Source organism: Morone saxatilis, unplaced genomic scaffold (assembly GCF_004916995.1).
Source record: "Morone saxatilis isolate NCDOM2014 unplaced genomic scaffold, NCSU_SB_2.0 Contig21, whole genome shotgun sequence".
Classification (NCBI taxonomy): Eukaryota; Metazoa; Chordata; class Actinopteri; family Moronidae; genus Morone; species Morone saxatilis.
In genome coordinates, this window is record NW_023339774.1 from 11,041,171 (window position 1) to 11,067,970 (window position 26,800).

Here is a 26,800-nt window from a genome sequence, read left to right on the forward strand (position 1 = left end):
TTCTAGCAGTTCTCGCCTTTTCAATAAAGCACTGTAACTGTAAATATTCCCAAGACTTCCAATTTTCAATTTGCATATTTTGAAAGGATTCTTTATTGCTTTGTGCTGATGTGCTGATTACTGAATAAACAAAGGGAATCAGTATTAGATTCAACTGTAAACAAACAATTTACAGCTTGAAACAAATAAACCAAATAGATAAAATACTGAATGAGGAGCAAAAAATGACAGTAATTAAATTTAATGAAATCCAACTGAGGAGACATTATTCCATTTATCACACAATGGATACAGAGAGGGTCAGTAATATCAAGCAAAAGAGATTACATGAATTCATGTAAAAAGAGAAGCCTTTTCTAAGAAAGAAATCTTGAATTTTACTTTTATTAAATTTATTTATTACTTTTAAGGACAATTCAGTTTTAGACTGAAGACATGAGGTTTCAATCTTTGCAGTTTATGCTAAATGCTCTGGACCACAACTTCTTTGTGGATGATGGGCAACACAGGACTCAAATCAAGTCTTTAAAGTTAAAAGTCACTTTAAGGTAACCCGGCTTGAAATGTTCCAATGAGATAAATCTGTTAAAATCATAGTGTATGTTATAATATGTACAGTGTTTATGTGTATGTGGACATTAGTGTTAACTTCACATTGTCTTTAAAATATGCTATCATCATCATAATCATTATATTACGTATCATTACCATATATCTACAATCTGTTTAGTTTATGGGATGTATTTAATATTAAAGGTCCAGTGTGTAACATTTAGGAGGATCATTGGCAGGAAAGTAATATAGTATTTATAGGTATGTTTTCTTTATTGTATAATCACCTGAATATGGGAATCGTTGTGTTTTTCTTACGTTAGAATGAGCCGTTGACGCCGCAGGTGGACTTCTGTGGAGGCCACCATGTTGACCTACCATGTGTCTACAGTAGCCCAGAAGGGACAAACCAAACACTGGCCCTAGATAGGGTCGTTTGCGTTTTTGGCACTTTTTCCGTCCACAGTAGTATGACACACTTCACACATAACAAAAAAATAAATCCTACACACTGGTCCTTTAAAAGCAACTCATTAGTCATTGTGGGGGATTGAATCATATTTAAAGGTTTTCATGTCCTGTATGAGGAGAACATTGTATTAGAAACAGTACAGTAAAGTACAGCCTGTAAATTGACCATAGATTTGAATCAACACCCGTCTGACACATTGTCAGCACAGCTAGACTTGACGAAGAAAGGCTTTATCACATGGTTATTGTCTATTCTAAGTTGATACAGGGGAAATATTTTATACATCAAACTGAAATATTCTGAAATATTTATAAAATCAGCTGTCAATTTGAGCAATATGTGCAATATTCCAGCCTCATATATTTATGATATAACTACAAGGGCTAAAGAATAAAAACAACAACTGATGGCATAGCTACTATGTTGTTAAAAACATTTTCTTCTGATTTAACTCTAAGCTGAAGGTAGAATCTGAAATAAGAAAATAGGCTTTGTAACAGCACCACTGACAAATAAGCTAGGAGCAATAAAAGCAGTTATATAACCCAATCTTAAGTTTTTTGTATGAGTATACTATTTTATCACACTCTCGTGTTTGTGTGCTCTCATTTATCCCAACTCCAATCTACTTAGGCCTACTGTCTCAGAGCCGAGTGCAGTCTTAAATCAGTGGCGCTAGAGTTACTGGAAAGCATACTGGAGATGCCTGGCAAGGTTTCCAGGAATTCCTACAGCCAGCAGCTAATACTGTACAACCTAAGAGTTTCTGATAAGATGGAGGTGGCTACTTGGCCGATTATAATCTTAATCTGTCAAAATCCTTTCGCCACTCTAAACTGGGGAACCATCCTTTAACGCCTGCCAATATGCCTGATAATCTTTTTATCACAGCATATTTACTGTATTACTAGATGTTAACAAGGACAATGTGTAGTGGCATTTTGAACTGATTAATAATAGTAGCAAACAGGGTAGATTTTTTGTTCCAGTTCCTAAGGCTAAAGACAGAAACTGAAATTGACCTGAATTGACAGCTGACTCTTGACTCTACTGTAATCAGTATTGACTCGCACGTTCAAGTCAATCAGCATATGCACGGCAGAAATCCAGCTCCGCAAAACAGACGTTGTTTAGAGACTAACCAAGAACATAACAACGCTGTAAATTATATGTGGGTTATCAGCAGGGCACTACACTGGGTGCTTTTTGTGTGCGATTCCTAGACTGGATATATGCAGCTATAACATTGTGGAATCTGGGACAAAAAGCAAACAGTCAATTTCATGCTCCTAGCAGCAGAATGGTAGATCAATGTCACCCCCATGCCAGTTGCTAGCAGATCCTGTAGATAACACTGTATCATGTGATGCTTTTGAAAAATATACTGTGTGTCTGTGTGTCTCGTTGCTAGTGAAAAACCAAATGCATGCTTTTCTGTGCATATCTCAGTGGACCGAATTAAGTGATGTCTTCCAACCTACAAGGCCTGCGTCTGTGTGATGAGTCAGAGCTTTGTGGTCGCCCCATCCTACGTCAGAATCATATGAGATATAGGTCGCAGGCAGAATAATCTTCAGCACCATTCAACAGTTTGCACCACTTTATGCAAGATGTACCATTTCATCCTAAAAGAGCTGCATCTGGACCTAATTTCCCTACAATAGATTCTGTCTCCTTGTTTGTCATCTGTTCTTGAGAATACATTGGACTACAGAGGCGTTTATGCAGTGGAGACACATTTAAATGTGCTGTCAAAGAGTCTCAAGACTCAGGAAAACATAAATAAATAAATAAATAAAGTCAAGAAAGTCAGACGTCTCACAAAAAGATGTTGGAGCAGATCAAAATGGAGCTAAAATAGATTAGTAAGTATTGGATTTGTATTCACCTGTAGGTCAGGAACATAAATGCTAATGTTGCTACGTGTCTGCTGATGTGTAAGTGCTAACACATTAGCCATAAAAACTTAATAAACAACAGCAGTGATATGGTGGTCACTGTGTAGCTAAGGGTGTTTTTTTTTGTACTCCCTGGTGGCAAAAAATGTAATAATGTAGCTTTAAAAGAAACAAAAATCAATTTAACCTTATATGCTCTTAACTCATCTGTCTGAAAGCATATTCATTCATTCAGTCATATCTGCAGCGATGTGAATCTACCTATTCCTTATGAATACACCAAATCATCTGGGAGCTGAAGCTAAATCCAACATAAGATAGTAAACTGAATTGTCTGTCACCCTTATCAAAAACTCCTATGTGTAATATAAACCTTTCCTGTAAACTCTTAATTTAGCTCTCACAATTGTTTGTTCAACATTTCGTGTTATCACTTCCTGACATGCTGCCCTGAATGCGGACTTCAGAGAAAGATGGCAGTATACTGTACACATGTGAGGACACTACTCATTCATTATGGAAAACAATGATGGGTAGTGTTCTCCTTTCTACTCCCCCAAAACAGTGGGCTGTTCAGAGGGTGGAGACGGGATGAGGGGGTGGAGGGGTGGGTGGGGGGGGGTAAGGTCTCTGTATGCTAGATGCTTTTTCGTGATAATGCTCTGTTTAACGTTCCTGATCTCAATGGCTGTGTTCCCCCTTCTCCAATCCAGCGGGTCACACTGAGTCACAAGGCCAGCCAGCGATGACAATGGCATGTTTGTGCGCAGGCTGAGCTATGGGTAGGCTGTCTGATGTGAAGGGATAAGATGGCACAAGGTGGACACTAGAGTCTCGTGTGTGTGTGCGTGTGTGTGTGGGTGGGTGTGTGTGTGTGTGTGTGTGTGCACTTGTGTACACGTGTGAGCCTTTGGATATCTGCTTCTTGTGCATTTGCTGCTGGTGCATACAGATGTAATAGATTTAATAGAGAGACCTTTCTCACGATAGTGTAAACCACAAAGATCAAAACAACTTAGGTAAGTACTATAAGCATTCTAATCTACATTCAAACACTCGGTCCAACGTAATATTCATTTGGGTCATGACAGATAAGATAAACACTTTCTGCAACGGAAGGAAATTGTGGGTAACGGACACTTTCAGGCTTCTACAACCCACAGACAATATCTGCAGTTGGTGATTTGATAACTGAAACAGGAAAAGGAAAGAATATCTCATACTGCAGTTAGATTCAACAATCTAACAGCCATTAACCCACCCGGTCAGCACTGTAAAATAAATGCTATAGGGACAATGGTCAGTGAAATAGATGCTTAAAGGAATAATAAAGAATAAAATATCCTACATATTGCAGTGGGGTGGTTGCCCAAGCAGAGATTTTGCAAGATTTACACCAAATGAAGAAATCATCTTCCGAAAAAGCCAAACCTATATTTTAATTAATAATCTTGTTATATTGCCAAGTCCCCAACAGATGCTAGCCAACACTGCCAGAATAGTTTAACTGTATGTATTGTGTTAACAGGATGAATGTGTGTGGAGGGGAGCGATATGAGGAGAAATGAGATATGAGAAAATGTCACCTGTTCAAACAGGGAAAGACAATTATACTGCAAGTTAAACATTGGAAATCAGATCTGCAAGAACACAGCACAAACAGTGTGATTTATTACAAAAATGGTATGGTAAAAACAGAAAGGAAGGCTCGCAGTGGACTGTAGAGGTCACTGGCGTACACCAGCAGCTTCACTCCAGTTTGAGCTATTTTCTTGGAAAAAGCAGACCTGCGAGCCCTCATCAAAACAGGCTAATTGTTGTGCTATAAACTTTATTTTTGGATGTATTCCTGCGGCCTGTATTAATATACATACTGCATGTAGGTATATACATGCATCCATGCATGCACCGTATACACTACTTTCATTTCTTTCAGTAAAGACCAACATCGCTCACCAGTGGGTAGTAGGCCATACACTCCTTCATCATCCCCCCCTCCTCCCTCTTGTCCACCTCCTTGTTGTCATATGACCGCTGTTATGTGTGTGCAATGGAACACAAAGTTGCTCTGTTAGTCCCCTCTGCTCTGCCCTCTCAGATTTGAGTGCTGGAAGTAAGGCCCTCTCACACACCCGGCCTTGGGAAAACAGACAGGCCCCTGTATGTGACTACCAGCAACGATTAGAAAGGAGGGCAAAGAGAAAGAGAGGGATGAATTGAGCTGATGTTATTTTATGTAACAGCGAAAGATAACTTAATCCGTACTCATTCACAGAGCCCCGCCCTAAGATTTTGTTCGATTCAGCTGATAGCTTTCCCCACTGATGCTTTACTGTTAAGTAATTTATTAGTCTTCTCTACATCAGCGCCTGTCTAAAAGAGACAGTGTCTTACAGCCGTTTGTGTGGAGATGACACTTTGTCCTAGTACCTGGCAAGTATTGCCCTGAGTGACAAAGCAACTGGGAGACCGGGACTTTCTGGACACATACTTCCCTTATGGTTTAAATGATATTTCATAGCCTCTGCATGGTGTAAAAGATACATTTTCATGTTAATTCTCACAACTATTAAAGAAAAGACTCTTATCAGTCTCTTGCGGTAATTCTGTTACTCCCTCTCCAGGAAATAAATGACATCTTAGATTAATCATTTTATAAAGTAGGCTACCGAGGGAACTAGGCTTGGCCCCCTTGGTACTTAAATGTAATAGAGCTCAGTTTAATTGTCCAAGTCGGTGGTGTGCTCACCTATAAGGTTAAAGATGACTAAAAGGGCACCGGATGGTGACATTGGCCTCCTCAATGAGGAGGGAGCTGCTACCTCAACAGCCACTGTCACTTTAAAACCAAGTCTGTCCCTGCTGTCCCTTGCCATTATGTCACCCAGTGGAGTGGATGTAGCAAGTAACAAAAGAGGTAGAAGGAGGTCAACACAGCATAGGTTTTGTCACACTATTGCTCTGGTTTTTAATATGCATAAAGCTTATGCTTAATGTATGTGATGTGTATTGCACTGATTTAAGAATTTTTTTAAAATATGAAGACATTTATTTCTTCCAATATTTATTATTGATGATGACATTATTCAATATCTGCGTGTGTCTGTTTGTGTGTGAAACTTGGTGAAGGCCCATTATGTGAGCATGTGATTAACCTTTATATTTCACACTGAACCATGTCATCTATCATTTTAAAGCCTAAGTTATCGGTAACCTCACATTTTTTTAGATGTAGCAGAGCAAAACTGAGCATTTTGCAGCTTAAATGAAAAGATGAATCAGATATTAGTGTAGTTCTCAGTGGTTTTGTCACATTGAATGTGACAAAAGCTGTTTGTTTGTCTTCTAATGGTTACCAACCAGTGATTGAGACAGTAGTAGTTGCTATTGAGATGAGAACTAGATCCCAACTGGACAAAAACATCATCAACAAGACCCTGGATTTTGTTGGTGCAATACATAGACAGTTAGACACTGTTTTGCCTGAAAAATGTTGTTTGCATGCAAAACATTCACACACCCAGTTCAGATTCCAGCTGTGATATTATAAACCACATTATTTTTCTGCATGGCAGCAACATGACATGCATCTTCTAGTGAAATGGCATCATGAAGAATTAAGTATCTGCAGATTCTGGTTGCCCAAAAACACAACTCAGACCCCTTGAAGTTTTAATGAAACCAATAATGCTTTTTAGACATCTCCTAATTTAAAAACACAATTTAATTAATAAACGTGGAACTGATCAGAAATAAATAAAAATGACATACACTTACACTTGCTGATAAAGCACGGTTTGTATGCTGCATAAACTACCTCTCTGAATTCCAAAATGTAAAGCATTTTCGTAGGTAAGAACAGTAAATATAACTTGCAGCTACCCATAAAGGCTTATCCCAGTCTGTCAGCATTACACGATGACAGCAATAGATGTTACTGTCCAGTTTGTTCTCACAAACCCCAATCAACCAACATTACAGAGGGCACAGCAAACATATCAATCTAATATTTCTCATCCATTTTGGTATCGATAGTGCTAAAGAGATAAAAGCATGCTGGAATTTATCCACCATCTTTGCCTTGATGCACAGATGTCTGAGGGCCTCGATGTGAGCTCCTGCCGGTGGAACTATCACACACACATCCAGCATTCTTTCTGTGTCACATGCTCAGGAAAGCGCGTCTTTCTACCACCGTGAAATTATCACGGTCTTTCCCCGTCTCTCTCTTTCATCCAATCTGTTCCAAATCTTCTCTTTCCTTCTTTCTCGCTCTTGCTCTCTGCTGCATCAACCTCCGCCCCTCTGCCCCATCTGCCTCCCTACTGTTAAACCCCCCAGCCCCTCGACCCCTCCCTGCACTGGTTCTCTCTTTCTCTCTCTCAAGCATGTAACACAAACACACATACAGTACACACAAATTACACATGCTCTCCTGATGCTACATGACCAATCCCAACCCCCCCATTGAAAATAAATACAGTAACGCTCTGTTCAAAATATGAAAGATGAAACAGAAAATGTCACAAATCATCCTGTTATGCCTGCTGAGTAATGAACACGCTCTGCCCTCTCTCCTCTCCCCCCCCCCCCCTGTTAGATTTTTACATTCATATTAATACACAAACCAAACGCACACAAATGAACCAAATAAAATCCCACTTATTATTAATGAATGCCGATGTAAATTTTTCCCCTGTAGAACAGCAGACATCAACCTCCACTGTCAGGCCACAATTTGCCCGCTTATCCCAGAGCTCGCAGAGCCAAGCCCCTGCACACTTCCCACTGCAAATACACATTAAATATCTCGTAAAGCCAGTTGTAAGTACCGAACACCTGATCACCTGAAAGCTGATGGTGCTTTTACTCTCCCATTTCCCCTTTCCATTTCATAGCTCATGGCCTGGACAGAGCACAGAGGCATGCGCGCAAACACACACACACATCTTTGATGCATCCTTCACTTGTCCTACATACAGTAATTACATGAACTAAGCACTGCATTCAGATAAAAGCATTCCATAAGAATCGAGGATGCTCTGGGGAGATGATGAGTCAAATTGCAAGCATAAGATAGCAGCGTCCGTTGGCACACAGCTAGTAGGGTGGAGGAGGGGACTGGACAGGCTGCCTGCCTTGGTGCCATCTCTGAACATCACCTTCCCCATTTTATCAGGAAAACACACTCCCTCTATGCAGAATGCCTGTAATGAAATAGCATCTTGCTCCTCCTCTGTGCCCAAAGCAGGCCAGCCCTGCGGTGATTACAAAAAAAGCTGTCTGTTTGAGAGTAGTCAGGCTTACCGTGTTCACAAGCCAGCATCCATTTATAAAGGACACTGCAGACAAGCCCTTGCAGGGAGAGAAAGGCTCTGTGCAATCCACCTTTAGTCCTGCTGCTTCATTTTCATGTCTTCCTCATATTCACAGGGTCACACACACTCACGTACATCTCTCTCTCTCTCTCTCTTTCAGCGCCCCTCTTTCTCTGTCTTATTAACGTCTGTGTTCTATATCCTCTCTTGTTTGCTCCAAGGCAGTTGAGACACTGCAGCGATGGGGGTGGAGGGCGTGTATATATGTGTGCGTGTGTTCGAGTGTGTCAGAGAGACAGAGAGGCAGAGAGAGGGAGTGCAGGACAGAAATGGAGGGAGGAGTCAGCAAGGATAGAGAGAGAAGGGAGAAATGGTCAGGATTAAATCATGAGAGTAACAGAGAGAGAGAGAGAAAACAGGCTTTGATGGGGTAGCTACAGCTTCCAGTGTATCTTTATTTAATGCTGTAATGATAAAATATACATTGGCCATTAAGGAATCTGAGCCCTACTGTCTAGAATGGTGGTGAGACTGTGAGTAGATCTGTTTCTTGAAGTGTTATATGCTTGCTGACAGGCCAGCAGCAGGATTGGTTGTGATTTCATTGATGACTGAAAAAACATACAAGATAGGGAGAGAGGGAGGAGGAGGAGGAGGGGACTAGAGAGTAGAGGAAGGGAGGGGAGAAATGACGACAAAAGAATGGGAGGGGGATTGGACGATGGTGTAATGTGCTGTTTCCGTGCCAACTGTTTCTGTGACAGTGGGACCACTTCCTTTATTGCTATTGGCTATAACCAAGAATTGATAGAGGCTCGGGCAAATGAGGCAGCATGCCATGGGGTGTGAATGGGTGGTCCTTTTCATGTGTTTCTTCCACTTCTTGTTCATCTCTGGGAACAGCAAATAAATGTAAAAAAAGAATGAGTTTTTGCTTGACTGCAGCTGCAGAAAACACACATGCATGAACACACAGAAACACAGCAATCACAGCGCTGGAGCATGATGTGAATTATCGCTTTGTCATTATGGATGCCACCAGTGTGTAAAGAGACTCCTCCCCTCCTCCTGACACACACACACACACATTCACTCTCTAACACACACTGTCCAGCAGGAAAAAATCCCCAGATCAGGTTGCTCAGGGTATGTAGTATAATGTAATTGCCTGGACACCAACCCTGGTGTCATGAACTGTGAGATAATTAATCGGCTATAGGCCAGCGCAAGTGCACATCTGGTGGGGGTGAACAACTTTGCCTCTCCCTGACCTCTCATCTGGCCCTTTTAATCCGGTCTGGCAGGCAGGTGGTGTATTGTCCCCATTCTTTCTTCCTGTCACTGTCTCCCTCCCGGTATCTCTTCATACCTATTACCCTATTCAACGTATATAATTAATTACCGCTCAGTCTTAGCGTAAAATCCCTTCCTCTTTAGCGGTGGTTCAATACTGCAAATGTATCAACTCTGTTTCTGCGGTAGTGCAGCGTGAACTTCTCAAAAATGAGTAACAGATGTTAATGCAGTAACATTATGCAATTACGGTGTATGAAACTGACACCTACCACAAAACCACCCCAAAAAAACCCACTCTGGGATGTCCCTAACCGTTTCAATCACATCTAAACATACTGTCAGAAAGACAGACAGTCAAAAGGAAACCATTTTCAAGGCATTTTTTAAACAGAGAGGACCAAAATAAAGTGCCTGTTTAGACAAGATGTCACGTACGATAGCCTTGGCTCTAAACGGGGTGTTTCCAGGCTCAACAACTGTTGTTGACATCTCACCTTCAAATGTCAAACCTGCCATTCATGATCTACCTGCCCCTGTCACACAGGAGATAAATCTCCAGGTGTGATTGAAACATTAACATCACAAATGTTTTGATGTATTTGAATGTAAAAGGTTTCAATCTGTGTGCTGAATTAGAAGATCTAGTAGCAACAATCAGTCAAGTTCCTGATGATAATACACCAGGATGATATGCCATCTTGCCATTAAACACTTTACCTCTTGAAAAGTTTTCAGAACTTCTCGGCTTTTGGTAGCTACCTCCCAGACTTTTACTTTGGTCTCCTGTTCCTTTAAAGGTGCTAGGTTTTTTTATTTTGGTGATCATTGAAACACATTATATTTTTACATTTAGACTGTATAATTTCAATCAGATTTCCTTTCCTGTTTGCAAAACTGCAGCAGCAAGGTAAATGAAGCAAATAAAGAACAAAAGATCACCCCCTGTTAAGCAGCTCTACACTGGTTGCCTGTTAGTTTTAGAATTGATTTCAATATTTCACAATTAAAGCACAGCAGGGTTTGTCTCCCAGCTACATATCAGACTTAACACTTCATGAGCTGCAGCACAGCCCGGTCCTCTGGGAGAACTTGGTTGTCAACAGAAGGTGGCTGAGCTCCCACAAGGTCCAGCCAGAAAAGCAAAAGCTGCTCAAGATTGTCTTTTAAATCACTTCAAAAGACACGCTTTACAGAAAAGCCTGTACTTTTTGTTCTGCTTATTAGTGTGCTGATTTATTTGTTTTGTAAATCACTTCACTGACTTTATTCCCTGTTCTGTTTCTCAAGATGTTCTCTGCTAGTGCCTTATGACCCCTCTGTCTCCTTCAACATTTTTCCATCTCTTTCACTCTCCATAACCCTCACTATCCCTTTTTGTCTCTCCCAGATTGTCTCTGTGCCTCTCCCAGCTTCCTGTCTCCCTAATCCTTAATCCTGTGGAAATCGGTCAGGCAGAATGAGCCAGCTTTGATCAGGCTCTCATATCAGGCGTGCTAACAGTGTCAGCACACCCGGATCCCACAGAACCCTGGAGCCCAGGGGGAGAGCTTCAAACAGGCGTTCACCCCCTGACTCTGCTTGAGAGGAAGGGGAAACAGAGGCTGCAGAGTTCCTGTCTCAACTGCCAGCTACAGACTCTGACATCAGTCTTTTTAATTTAGCAAACATTTGCATCGTGATTTAACACCATTTATCTGTGATGGCACCTTCGCTTTTGGCTTTTTTTCCGCACGAACTAAACTTGCTGTGGGAAAAGAGATCAGGAGCCAGTGTAACGCCATTTACGGCTGAGAGCAGTGTACAGTGCAGAGACGTGAAAGTCGCTTTAGCTTTTGTCAGTGGCGTCCTTGACAGCATGCATGGAATCTGTGTCACTGGTGTTTTGGTCCAGGGATAATACCTGCCTGAGTGGGAGGCATGTCACAAAACACCTGGTGATCTTGTGGCACAAATGCAGCATGCAGGAAAATTAGCCTTCCTTAAAGGTCAGTATGCACAGAGCATCTAACAAAGTCAGAAAAAAACGCACACAAACATTGAAACATTGACAAAGTGATTTCTGCTTTGTGACCGCATTTTAATCCAATCATTCTACTCTGAGGATATGTTTCAGATGGCCACTACAATACAAATAAATTCAGTTTCATTTGTACAGCGTAAAATCATAGCATTTCATATAGATATATATTCATATAAAACTCAAAGAAACCTGCTGCTTTCACTTGAGGTTAGTGTTTGAGGGGGGCAGCCTTTCTAAAACATGCATTTACTGACTTAGAATGAATGCCACGAGGTGCCTAAGTAAGTAACACTGCAAATATTAGAATAAACACTTTAAAATGTATCAATGTATTGTTTTAGTAAGCCTGTGTACATATATATATATATATATATATATATACCCTGCTTCGTTACATTAGGATCATGTTAAAGAGTCATTCACAGGGCCTTCGACCTTGCAGAACCAACAGAAACACAAACCTGAACTATCAGCAGATCTACAACTATAGCAGGAGTGTGTTCATTCTCCCCATTTAATCAGTTCAGAAGTGTAATCAGGTACTTTAAATCAGTTAGAGAAATGAAGCATTTAGCAGGGCCAGTCTGCGTACAGGATGTGCAACATCTGATGTGTGAGCACCTGCTATAATGAGGTCCATTCTTCAACTGAAGGTGGTGGAAGGCAAACATTTCATAGACAGGATTATAAACGCAGTGATTTATAATCCTGTCTATGAAATGTTATTGAGGTGTAAATTTTGCAAAAAGACCTTGATAGAAATAATTGATGGGGTGCCTCCATCAATTATAGCACCAATTACTGGTTGGCTACGTGAAAGATCAAGATAAATATTTGATTATGGCTAGAAGACAAGGAAATATATGAATAAACTGTAGAATAATATAAATAATTTCTTGTGTTTTGTTTGTATGGTCTGCCCCACTGTGTAGCTTGCACAGCTTTTCGCAAAGTAATGTCTGACATCTAGTGGCCAAATCTTTATACTACATTGTTAAGAGGAAACCTTTTGTATATGAACACACACAAAAAATATTCAGCAACAAAAAAGTTTTGAATTATAAAGTAAAATAAAATAAAATTATGAATTATAAAGTAATTTCAATTCAACCTCAAATGAATGAATTTCGATTCGTTTTTTTATCTTCATTAAAATGTAACATTGGACACTATCTGAATTGTTTAAGTTGCTCATATATTTACTTAATGATTGCTACGCCTTCATGCTTATCTTTAGTTCACTGAACACACATCAGTGAGCTGGCTAATATACATTTATCTACGTTTTTACAGCTTTCTTATTTACACTTACATTATAAGCGACACCTTTCTGCAGCTGTTGTGTAGCTGACATCTACGGTGGCCGACAAAGGCAAACGTGTCGCAAACGGCAAAACGCTGCAAACACGGGAATGATACAAAACCAAAAACACACAAACACATAAAAACAAATGCAACAGAAAAACGCAGCAACAGAAAAATGCTGCAATCACAGAAACGAAGCAGAAGCAAAAACTTACAAACCCAAAACAACTGCCAAAGAAAAATGCTGCAAATAAATAATTTTTTTTTTTTGCTTCTGCTTCATTAACAATCTTTACACTTCCTTTGTACACTAAGCCATAGTTGGTGGCACCAGAACCAGAGGTGGGACTAAGTCAAGTTCCAAGTCCTAAACTTTGGGCTTCAAGTCCTAAACAAGTCATAATACACTCTTCACCTGCAATTTTAACAACAGAATAACGATATACTGGTATGAAATAGGCCATATTATGCTCTTTTTCAGATTCATACTTTTATATGGGCAGTCTACTAGAATATATTTATATGCTTTAATGTCAAAAAACATTATTTTTCTCATACTGTACATTGCTGCATCTAATTTAGACGCCAACTTGTCATCAAAGTACACATTTGTCTGTTTAAATAGATCATTGTTGTACAGTGACTGGTACAGAAAAACTAGGTGGGGTCTGTGGTGGATGCAACTGTCTTTGGTCTAATTTTTTCCAACTGGAGCTTAGTAACATAACGTTAGTTCACAGCTCTTCATGGCTCTCTCCTGAAACTTGATTGGAGGCTGTCGAATTGGTTCAAACAAAGTGGATCCGGGGAATTAAGTGTTGAATTGCTGGGAATCAACAGTGTTAATGTTAGCTGATTCAAGAAATAAAAGGAAATTATTGATGGAATAGATTTGCACACTTTTTAAATAACATACTTTTTAACCTTTGGATTAGGGAGAAGGTATCAGGTATTTTAAAGTCAAAAGGTTTAAGTCCAAGTGAAGTCACAAGTCACTGGTGTTTAAAGTTGCATGTCTCTTTTGATTTTGTCAAGTCTAAAGTAATCAAATTTGGGACTTGAGTTTGACTCAAGGTCTTGTGACTCGGGTCCACACCTCTGGCCAGAACAGTAGATTTGTTTTTTTTCAACTGGAAACCTTCAGTCTATTTAGTTGAGATCATAAGCTAATTTTTTTATATCAGTGATTTCAATATGTGGCTGCCTGTTCTGTGTATCTACTCCTGCTTCTATCAACAGCTTTTAGATCCAGCTTTAGTTTTATGGTCACTGCTGCAAAAAATACTCCCGTCTGGCATCTTTGATACTCTTCTCTTAGTGAAGTTGTGACTTCTAAAATTGTGAAGAGTTTTATAACAGATATACTGAACAAAAACCAGTGTTCTTCTCAGATGTTCTTCACAACAACGTGGTTATCATGTGCATGAAATTATAGAATTTAGAGGTTCTTTGCTATTAGAGGGTAACTTACTAGGGACCTTATTTTCCCATGTTTTTGTGTCAAAGTTACTAACAAATTTGGTCCAGTATTGTATGAGAGCAAATGGGCAACAACGTAACCGTCTAAATACGTCCATTAAAAGTGTTTATTTCTGCTATTGACCAGCTCAGACCAGCAACATTATGGAGAGGACCCTATAGAAAAATGTAACATTTTCAGTACCTTTTCAATTCTGTGAAATCTCCTTTGTGGGCATAGGGTCACAACATAGGGTCACAGCACCCACAGGAACACCACCAGTCTCTCGAGCTCCACAGCCTTGCAGCAGCTGGCTCACCCTCTCTCTCCTCATCTGCTCTTCAATTTGTAATCTTATCCATATGCTCTACTCGAATAAATACGGCCAGCCAGAAATCAGGTAAATTCTACCGTCCTGTTCTCATCCACCAACATAACATCTGGTTTATACCGTATGCCTGAATCCACTGACTATGACACGAAAACACAGGAAAATAAGGTCCAGATTGAAAAATACCAAAGTTACTCTTAAAATTAGTGTTAATATAACAACATAAATGATGATGTATGATTCTGAAGCATTGTACCTATCCTGGTTGCCTGTGAACTGATTTCTATGTTCCAATTTTAGGATTTTCCGCAAAAATCCAGAGGAAATGACGTTAATGCATGCTCCTGAGTGCCAACAGTGTACAACACTAGCTAATGCTAGCTTTTAAATGGAGTCCGCTAATGTCAAGAAACAAGAAATGTCAAGATATTGTGGTTTTAGCTGGCCAACGTTAGCTTGCTTGCTAATGCGGACGAATTGCTTGCTAGCTAATGTAGCAAAATAATGTGAGCTAGCTTCATCCAGACTCCTGGAGCTGATCTGGCAGGTAAAAAATTGACATTTGCAGATTATTTTGTCAAGATGGCCGACACCAGATAACGTTATTCACCGTAGCTGGGTTGCGGCTGACTGGCTAACCTTAGTTTACTCGCTAACGTTAATGCTATCAAAATACTATCTGAGTGGATATGTCAGTTGGCTGGTACGACACCATTAACAACAGTTTTCTGAAAGTCACATGTATAACCTTTAAATAGTTATAAACGCCCCTCTTCAAAACCACTGTTGCTTGGCCTTTCTTTCACAGAGTGTAGCTGGTTGTTCATCCTCGTCTAGGTCAACTCTGAGTGATGTGGCTTTACTTCTACTTGTAGCTGGTTGTTCATCCTCGTGTAGGTCAACTCTGATGGACACTAAATAAAACAGGGCAGGGTAGCTGAGTGCAGGTTGATGGATGCTGCAGAAGAACCTTATTTGACCTTGAATGAATAAGGCTTTGGGTCAGTGCTGCTCCTGTATCTTGTGGCTATGGTTCTCTTGCTAAGAACAGATTGTACATGATCTGTAAGAAAAGCAGCTCTTTGCAGAATTTGGTAATCCCCACACTCTTTGGCTGAAGGGAATCCCACTGACCCCTTTCTAAACCCTAATGCCGTCTTTATCTACAGGAAAGACACTGTCTCGTCTGGCATCAGCTAAGCCCTAATAGCAAAGTTTCCTATTGTCAAGCAAGATTATTCATTCCATTGGACTTAAATTGGTGTAACACCTTCCTCAGATCAATACACATATTTAACAGTGTAGATGGTGGAAAGGAGAAAAGGGCTTTCCTGCACTTTTTCTTTGTAATTTAGACTTAATCAAGATGGGAAATTAAAAGCTTTGCAATGTTATGCCTGCATCCCTGCATTTTGGCCAAGACAAGAGACTTGTGTACATGTTTTACACGAATAGGTCTCTCATGTGATGGTCAACTTTCTATTAGAGAAGAATGATCACATGATTTATAGCATTCTCATGGATTCACATGGATGGTTTCACAGCTAAACATACATTGTTTTGTTAATATCACTGAACAACAGGGACCAGAATAGCTGTGTCTACACCACACATAGAAATCAGGACTTCAGTATTGAAAATGTCTAAACTGACATTCGCAAATGTGTTCAAAGATTTGTGAATTTGCAACTAGATTTAAAGGTGAGTACTGAGACTTGTGCACCTTTAACCTGGTGTGCAAAAGTGTAGGCAGGTTTGTGGCATATAGTAAAGTAGTCATATAACTTTAGATGCTCTCAAATGCAAATCAGCATTTGCGTATTTGAAGGCACATCAACAAATCACTTCATTTTTATGTAAAGGTATTCCCAAATTTCAGTACACGTGTTTAAATCTGACTGCATTGTGCTCTCCCAAATGCGTTGAATCTTAAATCTCTATATATCCTTCCTTCACTTGGGCCATCTGTCGACGTGTGCATCTGAGCATCAGTTTGTGTATTCATTAAGACAAGATATTTCAATAGCTATTATCCAAAATACCCAGAAATTCTGGATATTCAAATCAAAGTAATTGTTTGGTGATCACTTCATTGGTTCTTCATCACTAACATTTCCACTTTAATACAAGAAGATTGCTGTGAAACATCCACGATCTTCATTATATACCATTTCTATTTTGGACAATTCTCCTTTAACCCCACCACCAGGTTAAATTGTCAATTTTATAAACATAATATAAAAACTAAGAGCTCGATTTGGATCACTTGAAGACATCAAAGTCTAATGGGAAGATTGACATTGAAATCCTTGAGCCTATTTATGCTACCAAGAGGAAAAAGTTTCCCTCAGCCTTCTTTTTGTGCACCTTCAATCAAAAATGTTAACTTTACCCACAATATATCTCATAATTTGATCAGTATACTGTCTGTCATGAACTGTTATGAACCTTGGGTTTTACCCAAATGAGACAAACCCTGATTTAAATGACCCCTTGGTCTTTCAGTTGTACTGCATACTGATGAGGCTCTTTGAACAGAACAAGACAGACCAGCTAACAGCTCTGTGAGGCCGTAATGCCCATTGTTAATGACAACAACAAGAAGTTGTTAGAGTAAGGGAGACACACCCAATTAGTGCTCAAATTAAAATTTCTACCTGATGATTGCACTAGATGAAAAGTTTGGCGAGCACCAAACTCACACAGACCATGAATGTCTGCACAAAATATATGGCTATAAACCCACAATGTCAACCTCAACCTCGCGCTCAAGGAAACATCAGAGTATCACCAAAGTCTGTACACAGTGTCATGGAAATCCATCCACTGGTTGTTGAAATATATCAGTTTGAACCAAGGTTGAAACTGACTGACTGATATCGCCCCTAGAGCCACGCCTCTAGCATGGCTAATAAAAATTATATGTTGTTTGTTCCATCCAACACTCTTTTAATGAGGGCTGTATATTACAGCCTCTAGGGATGCTAGTGGAGCTTTAGTACAAGTGGCTGAAGTGGGGAATCATAATGTTTGTTTACTTGTTTTCTACACACAAAACTGCAGGCAGTGCTGATGTACAATATGTCAACAATAAGGACCTTTCATTTGGCTGAAGCTTTTTAAGGGAATATGTAGATGCAATAATATTTAAGCTAGCACAGCTAGCTCGTTGCAGTGTTCAGGATGGAGAGTGAACGTAAAATCTTCAAGGGCAAATTCCCGTGTTGTAGGTATATAAGAGGAACCTCTCGGGATCTATGTCTAATAGAAAGATGTGTCTTATTGCTCATTCTATGCAATCACTGCAAATTATGAACTAATAAAGACTAATAATGAAGGCTCTACTCTGACTAATGGGAAAACTGCAAGGTTTGTTTACATTTCTATACAACAGAAATTTGGGTGGCCAAAGGTCAAGGTCACTGTGACCTCACAAAACATGTTTTTGGCCATAACTCAAGAAGTCAAACACTAATTATGAAAAAATTTCACACAGATGGGACGTCCTGAAAGCTCACCCGGTGGAGCTGGTGCCCCATTACCAAGGCTGAATCCTTGCTGCAGCGGCCATAGATTTGACTCGCCTCTATCTCTTACCCCCATTCCCTGTCACTCTACAGCTGTCACAATCGATTAAAGGCAATAAAAGCCCCCAAAAATTTAAAACAAAAAAAGCAATTTCACACAAAGGATGAAGAGGTGACACATTTTATATCCAAACGGCCAAAAGTCAGCTTCATTGTGACATCATAATGATCTGCAAAAACACTTTTCAGGCCATTATTCAACACCATAACTCAGGACTAGAAGGGCAGATTGTGACCATATTTAAAAACAGAGCACTGGTTACTCTGAGTTTGGTCAGATTACTTTGAAATGCAGTCGGTTACCTAATTTAATCTGAATACTTTTGGATTACTTCCAAATCAAACACTGAAAATATTGCCCTAAATCAAAAAAACTGACGCAGCGATATTTCCAGGAACGGAAGGCAGTTTTAGAGGAACTGCCGCATCTTGAATTGTTCTTCCGCCAGGTCTACCACAAAGTGGAGCACTTCTTTAAGAAACCTAGTATGTCAGACCAGATGTGCGTTTTTATTTATATATTTTAACCCATAAGAACACGGACCCATTTCTCCTTCAAGGAAAATTTGGGGGACATAAAAAAGATTAAATAGACAAACAGAACACATTTTTTTCCAGAACATTTAAAGGATGTGTGACACCCTGGGTCCTAATGGGTTAACGACGTAATCAAAAAAACACAGTAAAGTAATCCTTGACAATGTAACTATAATCTAATAACACATTTTATCAAATGTAATCTGGGCTGATTATAGTTACTTATTTTTCTAATCCCCAGTAATCAGCCTGGTTACTACAGGCTGGTCTTCAGGAGCCTGTTGCACACACTGAAAGAACAGCCTGCTCTGTCCCTTCCTGAAGAGGCCTTTAAGTGTTGTGAGTCTAGTTACTCTCCAGAAGTAGAACAGGAGCAACAGCCTTCAGCTACCGAGCTCCTCTCCTGTGGAACCAGCTTCCAGTTTCGGCTCGGAATTTAAGAGCAGGCTGAACGCATTCCTCTTTGATAAAGCTTATAGTTAGGACTGGCTCAGTGGAGTCCTGAGCCTCCCTTAGTTATGCTGATATTAGGCCTAGACTGCCTCTCTCTTCCTCTCCCTCTGTATCTGCACACATTCATGTCCCATTAATGCACGTTACTAACTTGTCTTAGAGTTTGATCATCTCACAGGTCCCCATAGATGAAGGATTGTGGATCCCGCTTGATGCAAATGCTGTTTTTAGTCATACATGTATTTCAAGTCAACCCTTAGTAATTCTAGTTTTTTTGTAATTACACTGATGAGCCTGAGGGGGCGCCACAATATGTAAGGCCCATACTGCCAATGGTGAGGCCTAACATATGTTTAATTAGATTTTAATTGATTGGCTTATTGCCTCCACCATAATGTTTTATATTTAGTTGTTTTATTTTGTATTGCAGCCTAATTTTTATCTTTTGACCAGAGGCCTTCGGACCCTGGAGCGTGAAAATACATATTACATATTTTAATTAAAAGTGTAGAAGTCTAGATAACTCTGTAAACCATTCACGTGACAAAGGCCCCTCGGCCTATTCATGACTAAAGGAGTCTTTATTAGCTAAATAATATTTAAAAAAAAAGACCTAAAGTCCATGTAATTTATAGCAGTTGATTGAAGTTATCTAATTGTAATTCGGTAAAAGAAAAAAAAAAAAAAAAAGTGTTTCTGACCTTAATGTTTAATTAAATCTATTATTCAGGGGTTTATCTTATTTTCAGCATTTATAATCAGTAACTAAAAATCACGTTTCCGCTCTTATATAAAATACTTCGACCATTAACCAAACGCACAACCATAACTTACATATTACAATCGTCGAGGTGTGTGTGTGTGTGTGTGTGTGGTGTGTTGTGTGTGTGTTGTGAAAGAGAGGAGAGGATGAGAAGGAAGGAGAGAGAGAGAGAGAGAGAGAGAGAGAGAGAGAGAGAGAGAGTGTGTACGATAGGCTGCTGCCAGCTGAAGGGAAACCATTGCGAGCAGTGCACAAAAGCGGTTCAGTGCACGTCCTACTTGTAAAGCTCTACAGCAGGGCGATTTTGCGCGTTCCCGTGACTCTCGCCATAGAAAACAAAGCTGAACGTCTTCCATAACAGCTACGGGTGCAGACTTGAGGAATATCCGAATTTACCCCGGACACATCATGCTGAATATGGATTTACAGTGGGTGTAGCATCGTTGGAGACCGAGCCTTCTCGGCCAAGGGGGGTGACGGCAGGACATTAGCGAAAACCGACGAAAATAACACCAGTGTGTGTTTCTCGGGGTGCTTTGTCTTGTCCACCTAACGATAGCAAAAAAAAAAAAAAAAAACATCATTCCCGTTTCAATTGCAAGATATTCAGCTAGTGATCACTAGCTGCCGCCGGGATGTATCACCATGTTGTCACCTAAAAGTAACTGCTAGGACGGCGGATTGTGAAGGATAAGCAGAAAACCTCTCCGAGGTCCCAGCGGCTTGTCACCGGGACCTGAATCTGTGTGAGCCACAGTCGCGGAACCCACTGTTTTCGGCGATATGGCGGAGCAAGGCTACTCATCCTGGTGAGTGCGCACAGGCATCGCGCTGCCGATTAGTAGCAGCTACCTAACGCTAGCTGCTGCCAACCCTCATCGATATAGGTCACTAAACCAATCAATTATATGGCTGGCAATGCACGGGGAACACTTGGCTCTTCACGGCCACGCACACAGGTGTTTTATCACCGTCTAGAGAGGAAAAAAATGTCACTCATTATAATATTTCTTTTTTTTCCCCGCCCCCCCCCCCCCCTCCTGCAGCTCTTGATATTGCTAACAGCTAACTAGCTCGCAGCGGCTAATCACCAGCTGATCGCTGAGCTAACGTTACCGACTGCTAACAGCTCATTGTGGGTTAGCCTGTCGACAAATGGCTCTTTTTCGCTCATATTGACCAGAGCTTGCTTTACGAAAACCGCAGTTTAGCACCTCGTTGCACAGTCGTGTCATGCAGATCGGTGGACGTTAGCTGTGTCAACACTTTAGCTGATTTAGGGGGCTAGCTTTCGTCGTCGAGCCGCTGTACACAATAACAAAGGTTGTGCCGTGGAGCTAAGCTAGCTGCCATCGCAGTCATGTCCCCCCCCCTCAAAAAAAATGCCAGTTTTAGGGTGAGCTTGGTTGTGACACAAGACAGGCTGCCACAGATCACATTTACAGAGTCGTTGGGTTAGGATTAGGGTTAGTGAACACAGTGAAGGCCAGGATAACCAGGTTTCATTTTAGTGTTTGGTGAACAATTGATTAAACGCAGCCAGACCGAGATGATGTGATCACTGAAATGCGTTGTCTCCATGAATGAAAATGACCTGACTTCTGTCGAGGCCTAGGCTAATTAATGTAGGCTAAATTATGCTCGTTTGATCCCAGCAACATGTTTGTCCCAGCGTTTGTAAGTTAATGAACATTTTTTTTAAGAGCAGCATCCTCTTGTGTGTGCGAATAGTCCAAACCAGTAGCTTTAAGAGCAGACCAGGATTATTGAATGGTAACTAGAGATCCACAGTAATGCTGTGTGCTGGTCCTTTGGGTTTGCTCTCTCATTAACTCTTAATTAATGGCATGAATTGATGTGATCTTTCTGGAGTTAGTCTAGACTAAAAGTCTTTGTAGTCTGGATTGTATGTATCACTTTGAGATTGGGTAACAGAAGCCCTTCCTGATATTTGTAAACACCTGGCTTTTTAATTTTGTTGTAGTATTAGTAGGGAAATTGCTCACAGGAGGAGAAGCTCAACCACTGCAGAATTTCCAGTTTGATGTAGGATTAGGCCAGAGGATTTCTCATCAGCACAGACAAAACATTTATAAACTTCTTCATCTCATTTATCTGGGGTGTTGATACAGGAGTTCTGTTTTCTTCATTTTAAATTTGACCTGTATTTTGTAATATTAAGGGGGCTGTTAGAACATCTGTTTTTACTATCAATATTCAGCATGTAGGAAACACCCATTGTTGTTTAAGAAACCCCCGTCTATCGAGCTCTCCCGTAACATTTATTTAGTCATGTTTGGGTAATGTTGATTTTGGGGGGGGTTGTACTTTATGGAAGGGGACCGCCTCATAGACACTGACAAAAATATCATGTTTTAAATGTAATGTGAAGAAATGGTGGATTTGTTTATTGCCAATAACAGGTGACAGAAATCTAATTTAACATGTTTTTGTTTGATATGAATTAGCTTTTTTAGGTTTTTCATTACAGAAAAACACTTGCAGTCTAAAGATAGATAGATAGATAGATACTTTATTTATCCCGAGGGAAATTCAAGCATCCAGTAGCATACAAAATACAAAACATACATTAAACTAAAATTAAAAACCCTGACCTTAAGAACAGAATCAAAAATAAGATATAAAGTATTATGTATGTATATAATTTATAAAATGAACAGTATAGAAAAGCCCCATTTACAGCTGTATTATCATCTATATCTGGATATTGACATGCACTCCACGGGCCTTTGCATTTATACCTGGTATTAATAAGCATTGTTTCTGTCTGCCTCTATTGTGACTGGATCTCAATATGTAAATTAGTTTGGCGGGCTTATGAACAAACATGGTGCGCCCCAGGTTAAAGACTGTGGCCTCCTTTAGAAGAGGACCTGCTCACTGTGTAGATAAAAAGGTAGCGAAAACACACCAATCACTATTTTCAGGTGATTATACACTAATAGAAATATACCTGTGAATGTTATATTCCATTTCTGCCAGTGAATCCTTCTAAATGTTACAAACTGGACTTTTAAGAGAAGCAGTGCCATAGGTGGTCGTCATGTATTTTTGAATTGCTGCTCGTGAGGGGAGACTTGCTAGTTACTGCTTTTGTCGGACTTGCATACTTTGCACATGGCGTTAACATTCGTTATTCCTTATCTGGATTTATATCCATACACAGATCACAGTTCAACGCCAGGTGGAAATGGTGGCTAAAACTACAAGGTGTTATGACTAAGCCAAGCACAAACACAAAGGAAAATAACTAGCCTTCATCAACAAAGAAAAAGAGATAAGTTCACCTTTCAGAAGCTTGAAAATGGTCTTATTATTGTGGCGTCCAGTCCTTGTGTTACGCTAAGATAAACATGTCTTGGACCATTACATGTGTGGAGACATAAATATTATATTATGATCAATCTTTTCATCTAATGCCTGTTAAGACTAAACGTTTCTTTCTTTTAATTGTTGGTGTTTTCCTTTAAAACCACCCCACCTCGGCTAGAAACATAAAGCCCGTCTGAATGGGGCTTGAGTGTGTAGTTTCTTGTGTTAATGTGCAAGCTAAGCAGAAAAACATTATTAGGACAGTGACCATCTTTTGTGCCAGAAATGGCCTAAATGTCACTGAAGAACTTCAGAGATGAATAATTGGTGCAGGTGGCAAAACAGTCGAAGCTAAATTAAAGCTTGTGTGTTCATGCTGGCAATATTATTTTCTTTTTACAAACCAAACTGATGAAAAGTCACATTTGCATTTTACTACTGCAGAGTGCAAAGACTCAAACAGCTTATCTGGTCAAAATATCGGCCAGCTTCTTATACAGTCATCTGTCACATGATTGCTTTCTTATGCATGTGCTTTCATTTGAATCTGCAACTATGTGCGTTTAAGGTGAATTATTGTAGGAAACACTTGCATGGTTGTAACAGAGAAACGCTACTGCCGTTGAACCTGTAAACTGTGTCATTACCATCCCAGCTTTATTGTCATGTACGTTCCCTGGTCAGTTTATGGTGTCTTTACTCCATACTAACATCAGTGAGGTAAAACAGCTCTGCTGGATCTTAAATGCAACCATAGCAGTTTTAATTCAGGCTTACCCAGTAGTCGAAATCAAGCTACCCTTAGCAAACATTTGAAAGTGTTACTCCTGCCAGTTAAGTCTATTTTTGTTACTCTGCCTTGGTCACTGTGACTGTTCAGCGGGACAGTAGCAGCTACACTAACTCCAGACTACAACACATGTTGAGCCATTTAACACGACCCTGTGCTGCCATTACCTTGAAAACAGAAATACAAACAGCTACCAGTTGTTACATACCTTTCATGTAATAATAAAAAGCTTTATGAGCATAAAACCATTACATTAAGCCACCACAAGCAGAAGTCATACAATTTATTTTATTAGTGGTGTTTGACTAAATCAAGACACAGACCTCTAATGACGGCGGGTACAGACAATTTGTGAGGAGGCTGTGCTCAGCAGCATTCACACGTTCTGTTCTGCACAATTAGTTTTATAGCTACTATATTGCTGCCTGGATAAACTGCTAATAAGTAAACCATAGAAAGCCCTGTTGAGCCTTGTTGTAACAGATTGGCTAATGTACAGGTTTGAAGGCGTCTTGTTTGATGCCACTTTGAACAGCCTTCACAGCAGCACATCATTTTGCAGCTTGCTTGATTCCTAACCGTCGGTGGGGGTGGGTTTTTGTCACCATCATACTTGTACAATGTTTTGTCAAAGGAATAGCTTTCTCTGACTTTCTCTTCCTCTTTTTCAGTTTTGCAGCTTGTCGAATGTGTGCAGTGTTCATCAGAACTATTCAACCATCACATTTTAGGTCAAATTATGTAGTAAGTGCTTCCCTGAAGTGCATACAGTGATACCCGGTCACGTAGACATATTAAGTAAACCTAAGCAGTTGTCATATAGTGTTGAATTTTACTTATCCGTCTATGCAAAGGTCAAATGCCGTACCACACTTTGTATCTGGTAAACAGTAACCATTCACTGCGCTTGTTGGTGCCATCTTAGGAAAGCTTTTAATCTGCTAATTAGGAGGAGAAAAAGAAATCTTGTCTTAAATCCTAAATCATTATATTTTGCCTCCATTTGCTATCACAGGGAAACTGAGTAGAAATTTTAAAATACTGGCCTTCATTCTGTGTTAGTGCTCGGCGGTGTGACCAAAATGTTGTGTCATGGCATTTTTTAAGATTCTGGCAGTTTCATGGTGTATCGTAGTATTTATATTTTTTGCATGACTGTTTTTTTTTATTTTTTTATATAGGTTTATAGTGGCTTATTCTACTGTCAGGAGTACAAACAAAACATAGAAACATTGAAAGCAGTTGTCTGTGCGCAGAAAGTATTTTATTGTTCAAACTGCAACGTAGTAAAAACAACTTAAAAATAAAAAAGATATGCCAACAATTTCAACAATAAAACAACAACAAACAACTTTAAAGTGACATACAATATTATTATTATAATAATAATAACATGTATTCAAAGAGATAAGAGGAAATTGAAACCTGTTTATCCGGTATATCGCAAAGCACTATTCTGCATAATTTTCATTCATGACTTTTGCTGTAGCCCTGGTCTTTTCCCAGTTGTCACGTGCCTTTCCTTTGGTTTAGCATCTCAGTTGAACGCTTTGTTGCACAGCCAAAGGGTCCAGTCTGTGTTATCTTCAGGGCTGGTTATAAGAGCGCACTTCATAAATGTCCCATTCATTTTTATGACTGAGAAAGACAGGACAGGACAGGACTTAACATTACAGCTATGTTAACAATAAAATGTAAATATGATATATGTTGTGGGCAAGATTTTCAAAAATGTTAAATACACCTTTGTTTTCTGAGTAGCACAGTAATAGAGTAAGACTTGAGGTCATCCATGCTGTAGATTTGCCCAATTTGTCCTGACTAAAGCCTTACTTTGGCTTTGCAAACATACCAATTTACTGGAGATTACTTTTAAGTCACGTTTCACCTTGCTTTGTAACCAAGCTCAGCCCAAAAGGGGAAAAAGATTACACAGTTAAACCACTTTGCCCACATTGTCTGCCATGTTGAATCTCTAATCTGAACACTGCAGCAACCACATCTATTGAACCGAAAGTCTGCTTAGCAATAACAGCAGTCCTCACAATGTTATTCTTGGCTGAGAATAGTTAGAAAGATTAAGTTAGTCTATAACATTAAAAATAACGATGAATGGGGGCGTACAAATAGCTCACCTGGTAGAGCTGACTGTACCAAGGCTGAGGCCTTGCTGCATGGTTTCAAGTCTAACCTGTTTTGCTATGCGTCACCATCCATGGAAGGCAAAAAGCCTCCCAAAATAAATAAATATATATATATAAAAGAATACCCATAAGAAGCTATTACTTGATAAATGACTTACATGGTCGATTGTTCATCAACTAACTGATAAATTGTTGTTATATCCCTAATGTTTCACAGTTCATTCTGTAGGTTATAAGGAGGGTTGATTTGTAAGCCTTGCAGTCCATGTGTGGAGAAAATCTTTTGATGTTCAGTATTCCCTACTTTTCACTATCACAAGCGAAAAGAAAAACAGCACATTACCATATATGCCATATTCTGCAATTTCCCAGCTTGAACTCAAAAAAGTATCCTATCTATGTCATCTAGTGTCCTATCGAGGCGAGAAGCAATCTACGTCTATCATCATCTATCTATCTACTATCATCTATCAGTCTTCTATCTATCTATCTATCCTATTCAAATCTAATCTATCGATCTATCTAATCTCTCTCACAACCAA

General features: G+C 39.7%; 2 protein-coding genes across 3 annotated transcripts in view; one reads left to right on the top strand and one right to left on the bottom strand.

Annotated features, from left to right (window-relative positions):
• gnaz (guanine nucleotide binding protein (G protein), alpha z polypeptide) overlaps positions 1-8,504 on the bottom strand; it is a 29,579-nt gene extending 21,075 nt beyond the window's left edge. The window contains exon 1 of the mRNA XM_035668304.1: positions 8,230-8,504. The gene's annotated coding sequence lies outside the window, so the exon portion shown is untranslated. The remainder of the gene's footprint in view (positions 1-8,229) is intronic.
• An 11,687-nt stretch (positions 8,505-20,191) lies between these two features.
• The window catches only part of sppl3 (signal peptide peptidase 3), a 22,938-nt gene continuing 16,329 nt past the window's right edge, over positions 20,192-26,800 (top strand). For both annotated transcript variants that reach the window (XM_035668277.1, XM_035668278.1), the window contains exon 1: positions 20,192-20,800. In XM_035668277.1, the coding sequence (XP_035524170.1) occupies positions 20,775-20,800 (26 nt within the window). In that variant the 5' untranslated portion in view covers positions 20,192-20,774. The remainder of the gene's footprint in view (positions 20,801-26,800) is intronic.